Raw genomic sequence first — 10,124 nt, 5'->3', positions numbered from 1 at the left:
GGGGGGGGGGGGGGGGGGGGGGGGGGGGGGGGGGGGGGGGGGGGTGAGTCATCATGAAAACAAGCGCCAGGGTTTTGTGGAAAAATGGTTTTCATGTTGAGAAACGCCATCACCAATAACATTACAGGCATTTGTTAGATACTAACAACCATCTTGTCTTTGGTCTAATTAATTGATGTTACAAAAATACCACACATATAGCAGGTATTCAAATTATGACTCCTCTATTCTCTGAATCTACTCCTCACATCCTTCATCCCATTTTTTCCAGTCACCACCTTCCATACCTGCAGAGATGGCCAGCGAACGAGCCTCCACCTTGTCTCCCATCTTGCGGACAGTTTCTGGGGATGGTCCTATGAACATCACCCCTGCATCTGCGCAGGCCTGGGCGAAGTCTGACCGCTCAGAGAGGAAACCGTAGCCTGGGTGGATAGCATCCACATGGTTTTCCTAGGAAGTCAGAGAGGGATAGATGGAGAACATTTAATTTCCATTCATTATGTCTGCACGTTGTACCTATTGGTGTGAAACACATCCCACTCAAGTGAAATAAACTGAGAAAGAAATTTGTCCACCATTGAGTAAGCACGTGCCTAACACATTTTTTATTCACACTTCCCTCCCCCCCCCAAAAAATATTTGCCAGTGAAGCCCAGAGAAAGGAAATGTAGCCCAGCTAACCAACAGGAGTTCTGTTAAATAGGAAGCCACTGCTGGGCCCCAGTTAACACTTGGCCAACTATTGGTGAGGGAGACAAAGAGTCAGCACACACTCTAACCTGCATGCTTTACCACACACGGTCTGCTGGCAAGTGAATAGGACTTCCGCATCACTTACAGCAAAGGGACTATGAGCTAATAACATTTTATTCTCATTCTATCTTAATCATCATCTACTCAATGGACCACAGTAGGATACTGAGTGAGTAGACAGGCACGCATAATTTGAGGGTCAGGGGGAAGGTACTCGGAGTGCGCGCGCCCACACACACACGGTAGTAGACAGATACAGTAGCTGCCGAGCTTGACAGATAGAGCCATCTCTGGATCAGTATGTGCCATCTGCTCCTGGATACAAGGCGGACTATAATTATGGGCTGTCCTGTTGTTAAGGGAGCTGTAACTGGCAGGCCAGAGGAGGCATGGAGCCACACACAAAACGTGCATGCACACAAGCAGGTACACCCAATCGCCCACACACGAATGCAAAGAGTCGTGGAAAGTAGACGAAGATTCACACAGGCTAACATAATAACCCAGGGTGACACAAATTCATGCAAACATCAAGCATCATCATACACTCTTTACTTTCACAGCTGAACGCAGAATTCCACATATTTACATACAACATAGCTATTAAGCCACACAAACAGTAATAGGACAGAAACAGGTGGTTATTTTGGTCACACGGTGTGGAGGAGAGGTAAACATACACTGGATGTGAAAGAGTGAGAGTAGGAGAGAAAGAACACACCCACCCCTTCGTTGGCATGGGGTTGCCAGGCTCCCAGATAGGCAGAAGGAGTTTGAGAAATGAGTTGGACTCCCCGACTTGGCTGGCTGACCACATGCCCACGCAGAAAATTATGAACCGTGAGAGATTGATCAGAAAAAATGATAATGAACAACTGGCCCCGTGTCCTGGAGTGATGGATGGCGGGAGAACGGGAGGGAAAGGAGGCAACACTGAACAGTTCTGATCTAACACAGTGATAAGTGGCAGAGGGAAGAGATAAAGAGGACGAGAGATAGAGAATGATAGGCAAAAGGAACTAGAGAAGAGAAGGAAATTGGAGGACGGACATAAAGTTGTTTCCTTTTCTTTCCCTCCAACCAAGCTAAATAGACTTATGGTGAAGAGAAAGAAATAAAAAGGGATCTGTCACTTGTCCGCCTGATTGAATGCCATTGAAGTTTTGCTGCATCAAAAACAGCAAGCAACGAGACTTTCCAACTTCAGTAAGGTAGCAGGGCTTTTCCAGAAGATCAAAAGTAATGTGACCCGCCAAAGCTCAAGCAAAGAAAACCCTAATGACATCACTAGGGACTTTAAAAAGCTCCTCGACGGCCACAAGCATCATTAAAACTACTTTCACGGGCTGAGTACTATAGTATTAACGATGATCAGTAAACTTTTAGTTTAAAAATCACTCTCATTTACAGGAAAAGCAAACAGGTATTATTTTACCCACCATCTTGTAAATGTTCTTTACCTTGGCTACTTTGATGATGTCAGGAATGTGCAGGTATGCCGCAACAGGTGGCAGGCCTTTTCCAATCAGGTACGCCTCGTCAGCCTTCTGCCTGTGAAGACAAGGGCAAAGGATTTAATATCAGTGGGATGATAGAGGGACAGCAAAAGCATACAACACACACAAAAGTGCATCATTATGGCTTCATAGTAGCATATCCAAGCCCAGTAAAGAGTAGGCACCAGTATTCACTCAAATAAAGCCCTCTTTAATCCTCCAATCAGCTTTTATGATAGGCAAAACCACGTGAAGTACAATCTCATTAGATTTATTTGTCATCGAAAGACATTAGAATTTCAGAGTGGAATAGACCAGCTCACAGTGAGGCACATTAGGATGTTTGTGCGTGTGAACTAAACAGTGCGATTACCTGAATGTTTGTAATGTCGATACAATTATACTTATGTCCCTGCTCAATACCAACCACAAAACAAAGAACTGGCCCAAAGCACTGGATGGGAGAAAAATGCTCCCAGGCTTCCTTTAATTGCTCTTAGCTGTAATTTGGGGCCGATACCAGCAGTGGCAGCGCGGTAGTGTACCAAGACATCTGTCAGTTACGCTTTCTTTATTTAAATCTGTGTAGACCCATTCGGCTCAAATGAAGTAGAGCTTAGTACCTGTGCATTTGTCCAGTGTCTTGCTCAGAGTAGACGGCCACGGTTCGAATCCCCAGTTCAGTGCAGGCTCTGAACACACGGATAGCGATCTCGCCTGGAAGAAAAGAGGAAGACGTATGTGACGAATGGATGGTGAAGGAGCTGGTTATTTTACTAATTTATCAACCATCTTGTGTCTGTTTTGCTATGCTTCATTTTGCCTAGAAGTTTCCTTTCTTACCCTTCCTTCTTAATTAGCTGCTTATCCTCTCCTTCACCTATTCTCTTATTTAAATGCGCCTTTATTTTTGGTAGATTGTGTTTAGTGAGAGGTTGTAGATCTGTATTTTTCATAACACACTTTATATGATTTCATCAACATTCCATAGCATAGGCCTCCGCTAAGACAATAAAATAAACATTACATTTTTTTTTTATGCCATTCTTTTTTTTAAATGTGAAAACGAGGCAAATCTGTTTTTTCCCCCCCATCCAAAAAACACACAAAGCAGACACTGCAACAAGTCTGTGTTCTCAAACTTAAGAAAAATACAGCAGAGTGTAAAAACTTGGCTTTGGACAACATAAACACTGCCTGCCTTTTATCTTGTTGTCACAAGAGCAATATACTTGTTTTTCAAGCAACACATTTTGGGGGAGAAAAAAAGTTTAGTCACTGAAAATAAAAACAAAAAAAGCAAGATGTGTTCTCACTTGAAAGGGAGCACAGCATTCAAACATTTGTGAAATGTTACAAAAATAAAAGTGTAAGAAAGAAAGTGAAATCTGGAGGACAACAGTGGGAACATAAAAAGGATGGAAATGAGTGCCAGACAGAGGAAATGTAATGGATTATAAGTGAGAACTTGAGAGAATGAAAGGTCAGAGTATAAGAAATATAATAATAAACATAAGACAGAGGGCCTAGAGGGAGGTTCTGAAGAAGGTACCAAAGGACACACAGGTTGGCAAGTTTACCAACATGATAAATAAATAGACAAGAAAAGCAGTGAAGGGGGAAAGAATTAAGTAAAGAAAAGAGGGGAGCGAAGAGGAGGAAAGTCATGTGGGACGAAAAAGACAGACAGCAAGTGGCTCAACGGGGGAGGGGGGGAGATAAATCACATAAGACAAGTGTTAAAAGAGACAGGTAGTGCTAAGGGAGGGAGGAGAGCAGATGAGGAGGAGGAGGTAAGGGGTACAGGAGAGCATAAAAGGAAAAGAGAATATTAGTGAAAGAGCAGAGCAGCAATGGCAGAGAGGTGATGTGCTTGGTGAAGTGGAATCTCTCTCTCTCTCTCTCTGAAGCAGAGCACGGTCCAGTTCACTCCAGTGTGATGAATGTAATCTAACGTGGTGTTGATATCACGTCACGCCGGTGCGAAGGAGAGCGATTGACGGAAAGCCCTGCTGCGTGAGAGAGTGCGGCGAAGACCACAATCCATTTGAATCAAATTGATTGATTAAAGCAGTTAAAGAGAGCCTTTATGGGAGGATAGACATGAATGTATGCATGCTTATGCACAATGCAGACTTATGTGCAGCAAGAGGCCTACAGAGTAACACGTGTGCACAACTGGACTCATATTGGAAACCCACGCACCAATCAGAAATAATGAACACTCTGAACTAAATCAAGCATTTTAAATGTGTCCGCAGAGATGAATACAATGGGAGGCTCTAAAAAGCATTTAGAATAAAATGCATGAATACATTTATTTGTCACTCAAATCCTGTACGTCACCTGACAGAGTCACTAATTGCACACCGACGGCCTCTTTGGACAGCATTAGCATTAACAAGGGGGGGTCCGGTGATTGTATGCATTACCACAGCACATCAGTGATGTTTACGCTGCGTCTAACAACCATACTGGTGACGGCTTAGGGCTTCTCTATAATTATATTTCAATTCAGACCTCAGTCCCAGTAATGTAGACCCAACTTTCTGCCAGCTAAAACATGTTTCATTTAGACTCCAGGATTATGTAGAGACCTCCGTGCTGATTTTATTCTAGCTTTCTCATATTTAAAAGGAAAATCTGTGGCATTATGTACAGAATAAATTTAACAAACCGTTTAATATATACACTGTTCAACTTACTAGTGTACAGTGTAGACTCCGGTTGCAGTTTCACCTCAGTATTTTTAGAATTTCAGCGCTTTTGGATTTAACAAAACTAGCTTGTGCAGCCACCCACATACAATGTGTGCTTAAATATTAGCATGTGCCAAGGCAAACTAAATGTTAGCCATTAAATATTAAGAGTCTGGTCTTTTGCCTCGAGAAAGATTGTAAATGTCACAGCTTTATGAATTTTTATGAATCAAACAGCATTATACCATCTTTAATTTCATGGTGCCATCTAAAGTGCTCATCTTCTTCAGTGGTGAATTAGTACTGTTAGTACTGAGGTGGATGGTGTCTTACCTCTATTGGCCACCATGACTTTCTTGATTGGGCGATACTCGCTCTGCGGGGAAGAGTGGGTGAAGCGGGAGAGAACGCTCGACCTCCTCACAGCCAACAGGCCGAGGCCGCCTCGGACTACAGCGTACTTAAACATTTCTAAGGGCAAAAAAGAAAGAAAATGTTAACACACAATGTCTCAATACACTAACAGCAATACGTGAAGGGAAGAGGCAAGACATACAAGCAAGAGAAGGAAACACATGGTTCAGGTAATGGGTGAATTTTTACAGATGCACACAAAAAAATATGATTTTTGCTACATGACGTGTGCTACAGAATTTAACTCATTATATACACACATTGGCTCTTCAGCATCAAGCCAGCAAATTGCACACATCAAAAAAAAACAAACAAAAAAAAATAATGTCTTGACCAAAACCTACAACTCATAGTTCCTCCCAATCTCTATGTAGCAACCCCTTGCTCAGTTCAGATTCTCAAGTGAAAAAAAAATAAAATAAAAAAATAAAAGGATGCTTTAAGGAAAATTACAAGCAGATAATGATTTTAAAATGGATTAAACAAGGAGGTGTGAGCCCTGCGTAGAGAGATTAAATCTACCAAAGCATCAGGCCCTATTAAGCTGTTGCCGAGGGTTGTGTGCACCTTCCAACTCTATGGTATTTTCTCAAAGAATTTTAATTGGTGTTGTACTGATATTTAGCTGGAATCTTTTTATGCATTCCAGTGCTCAAGAAGAAAAAAGCTGTATTATGTATGAATAATTTGAGACCTGTGGCCCTGACATCTGTTGCTATGAAAGTTTGCAAAAAGACTGTTGAAAAATTGAGTACCATCTGCCAATAAGCAGCTTGGCCCATGTAAGTTTTCTTATAGGACGGCTGTTGTAGGGGTCAATCTATTATAAGGATTTTTGCCCTAATATCCACACACACACACACACACGCACACACAGGTATTAATATGACTCAATCACATGAGATCAGAAGCTATTAAGTATACATCACCATTGTTTGGTAGGATACTGAAAAGACAGTAAATTTTTTAATGAATGTGCAAACAAAATGTGTTGGACCAAGTACCACAGTTACTATTGTGAAGTTGTCTTCAATACAATACACTACACAGAGTCAGTAAGTTCAGTCAGTAAATTCAAAACATTAATACTGCTTGAGGACACTTAATCAGGAAGTCATTAATGTTTGATTTGTACAAATCTATTGGAAGGGAGTAGAAATTTTTGTAAAATTGATTAGTAAAAAAGAAAAGTCTGGCTGGAATGAGGCCAATATCTGACTATAAAAAAAAAAAACATACACAATACATATTACAAAAAGTTATTTGATTTCCAAAAAAGGAAGGTGCCAGATATAAAGCCAATCAGCTGCTGCTTTGCTTAGGGTGCCAATCAGCTGCAGGTGTGTCTGATTAAGGACACCCAGTTTCTGGTGTGTTCTTTCAAATTACAACAATAAAACTAAAAAGGCACTAATTATAAATATAATAATAAACTATTTTTCCACCCCAGAAATATCACATGCAATCATACAAACTAAGACTGAACCAGAACCGACCCCATTAGCCCTACTGATAGCTTTAATTAATAGTAGGAAAGTAACAAACTTGTTGATATTCATCTTTCAAATTGCAAACCAATTTTGTCCATGGGGACAGCAACTAGGGTGAGAGGACTATGAATGAACGTCAAATACTGAACAAGATACTTCAAAGTCCAGCAAAAGGACTAGAAAAGACAACTTCTTCAGTCAACTAAACACTCAAATGTTACACCAAATAAACACAGACAAACTTACCCACAACCACAATGACACACACAGACTGTGTAGTATATAACCGTATATAACTACCTCCTCAATTGGAGGCAAGAGGCTGTTGCACTGTGGGGAGACTGGCAGCTCTACTGAAGGGAGCTGTTTGATAGTGAGCCTGCGCGACGGATGTGTTAACTGGACCCACAGATGGCGCCTACTGAGTCCGATTTAGTCCAATGGGAATTGCTCGCCTGGTCCATACCATGCGCCCAAAAATGGGTCTAGTTCCGGGTTTGGCTTCGGGGTATGCGGTCCACTGAATATGCGCAGTGGTGTTTCTCCCGTCACGGGTTTTTTTAAAATCGCTTTTATTAGGAATGTTTTTATTTAAATTTTTTTCCCGCTGCAATACCGCGAGTGGCCACCGGGAACATGAGCAACGGCGTCCTATCCAGGTCTTATTATACATCCATGGTCTGAGACTGCGAGGGTGGACGCTTCTTCTTCTGCTCTGACTACAAGGCTACCGCTCATTGGTAGTCCTTTGCTGCCACACTGTGGTCAAAACAACTGTGCAGGCAGGGGAGACCACAACTAAGCAGACGTCAGTCCTTGGAAAGCCCCTGAAAGTTGCATATAATAAACTAAGCTGATATTTAACCGTATGTTTGGTTTATTATACACACCAGGACTCAATGTGTGCTGGCATCTTCTCCAAACATTCAACTTTTCATGATTAACACTGACCCAGACAGGGGAAAAAAATAAAAACACAACCACAAAATTTCTTTGAACCAAGTCTCATTATGCACAATCAGTTCCTGTGTATTACACATGGTTGCAGGGTTTCACTTACATGTGAATTACCACATGTCCTATATAGATAATGAACAGTGGTGTTCAGTGTGACATACAAAGGTAACCAACAGCCTCTCAGTTTTGGTACCACGTAAACTCTGCTCTATCGGATATACTTCATATTGCTTATGTTCCTAATCCTGCTTTTTGCCTCCTTAATGATGGCTCTGATGTTACTTTGCATTGCAGGGGTAAACTCCATGAATACCATTTTATACTGAATTTGCTTCAAACAATTACTGAGCACTGATTTTCCCCTGATGCATGTATGAAATCGTTCTGGGTCCAACATTGTCAATCTGGAACATACTACTGCACGACTCAACAAGGCTCGGCCAGCAACTGTAGAAGGCTGGAAAAACTTTTCGTCTAATCTTATTTTTTGGAAAATAGTCAATAACTAAAAGGGTTCTATTGTACACCTGCCAAATTACTTCACTGTAATATAATTGTTTTGCTCTTGAGATATAAGGTATTGTCATTATACCACTGCTATAATGGATGTCCTTGTTCTTTATGGACAGACTGCAAAAGTCCTTAGAGTAAAAAACCTTTTTAGTTCTGGACCACTGATGTTATCGTCTTGGTAAATTACCGCATGAATGATGAATTAACTATAAAGAAGTGAATCAAGAACCAATGAATACATGCTTTTAACGGTCAATGAATGCCTTGTGTTTGTCTGAAGACGGTGGAAGCTCAGGCGGTAACAGTATCTACACAAAAGCAACAGCGTCACTATGAAACAGATACGGTTTCCAGAGGCCTGAATACAAACAGGGAGAAAACAGCGGATAAGAGAGGAACAAATGAACCAGGCAGGCAGGCTAAAACAGGTCAAATATTATCTGTGTCCTGCATTAACCTTATCTCTCCAGTACAGCTGAATTACAACTTCTTCCTAGAGAAGTGTATTTATTATAAACTAGGGCAGTCTGATAAAAAATAAATAAATTTAAAAAAAGAGATCTGAAATCTGCATTAGCAGTGTGGATATGATGGCCGGGCAGGTATCACTTGCCAATTCCTCTCAAAAAAAAGGAAAAAAAAAGTGAATTGAGAAACCTGTATTACAGCCCCAGAGGCTCCCCACACCCAACCTAGCAGAACTAAACATTAAGGCCATTTCACACATTGCAACCTCAATAGCACAGGACACACCCACTGCATCACCATCTTACCTTACTGCTCTCTGGGTGCAGGAGGCCTCACTTTGAGAAAATAAAAAAAATAAAAAACATGTGATCCCCTCAGGCATAGCCACCTCAAATAAATGGCGTAGCTTGAACTCGCCTGAGAGAGTAGTGTTGTCTGTCAAAATGAGTTGTTACTGTATGCTGTTTTTGTCTGATGTGTACAGTGCAGTGAAACCAAATTTCCCCTTTGGGACAATAGAGTCTGAAATCTAAAAGTCTATTGTAATCATATTATATCAAAACTCCTACAATCAAGCCAAGCTCCTAGTATGTGTGTCAAAAGAAAATCAATTATTATTTTTTTTTTTTAAATCAGTCATTTAAAAGTGAGGTATTGTAAAAAAATAAAAAATATGGCCATGTCGTCACATGACCAGCACGCACTGATTTATAAATGATATGTACAGAAAATGACATACAAATGTTACCGGGCAGCAGCTCATTGATGGCTAATTTAAGCTGTGGCCGGTTATTAAAAACATCTACTAGACATTGCGGCCTGCAGTAGAAAGAAACTTCCTGGTGTGAAACAGTGCACAGTGGTGATTCTCCATCCATATGTTAAGTTGTGAAATTGGCATTATATACACAGTATATGTATAAATTGACTGAAAATGCATCCAAAAATCAGAAAGCATGTAGTTCCTACAGCTTAATGAACAACTGAGGACAAAGACATTTCTCTACGAGGACTACTGGAAGCGTGACACAAACCATCTGGCATCTACCTTTAATACCTTTGATGTTACACTAGTGTTGTAACATCCTAACTAGAATTATTTTTAGAAATATTCAGAAATGACCACATGTACTGTAGTGATAATGTTTCCTTAATAATTTATAAATAATTAGCTCTTTTCTGAGGAAAAGTAAAAAAGGGAAAACAGAGGTTGTCATTTTCAGACTCTTTTGGTTCTCCATATTCATCTCTCATCTCATCCCTCTCGGGCTCCGACATATCCTCTTCTACTACTCCTATCTGTCGCTCTCTCATTCTAAGACATTATTGTC

The 10,124-nt window shown here is 40.8% G+C and overlaps 1 protein-coding gene across 5 annotated transcripts in view; it reads right to left on the bottom strand.

Annotated features, from left to right (window-relative positions):
• pcxb (pyruvate carboxylase b) overlaps positions 1-10,124 on the bottom strand; it is a 326,653-nt gene that overhangs the window by 304,877 nt on the left and 11,652 nt on the right. For 3 of the 5 annotated variants that reach the window (XM_046063782.1, XM_046063778.1, XM_046063780.1), the window contains exons 2-5: positions 5,285-5,422; positions 2,876-2,969; positions 2,217-2,307; positions 288-453 (exon numbers count right to left, since the gene is read on the bottom strand). In XM_046063782.1, coding sequence (XP_045919738.1) covers positions 288-453; positions 2,217-2,307; positions 2,876-2,969; positions 5,285-5,422 — 489 coding nt within the window. Of the gene's footprint in view, positions 1-287; positions 454-2,216; positions 2,308-2,875; positions 2,970-5,284; positions 5,423-7,101; positions 7,464-10,124 lie in introns of those variants that run through there. The other 2 variants (XM_046063779.1, XM_046063781.1) reach the window with 2 other exon arrangements.

The sequence above is a fragment of the Micropterus dolomieu genome, linkage group LG12, assembly GCF_021292245.1.
Source record: "Micropterus dolomieu isolate WLL.071019.BEF.003 ecotype Adirondacks linkage group LG12, ASM2129224v1, whole genome shotgun sequence".
Classification (NCBI taxonomy): Eukaryota; Metazoa; Chordata; class Actinopteri; order Centrarchiformes; family Centrarchidae; genus Micropterus; species Micropterus dolomieu.
This window is presented reverse-complemented; position numbering and strand designations above follow the sequence as displayed.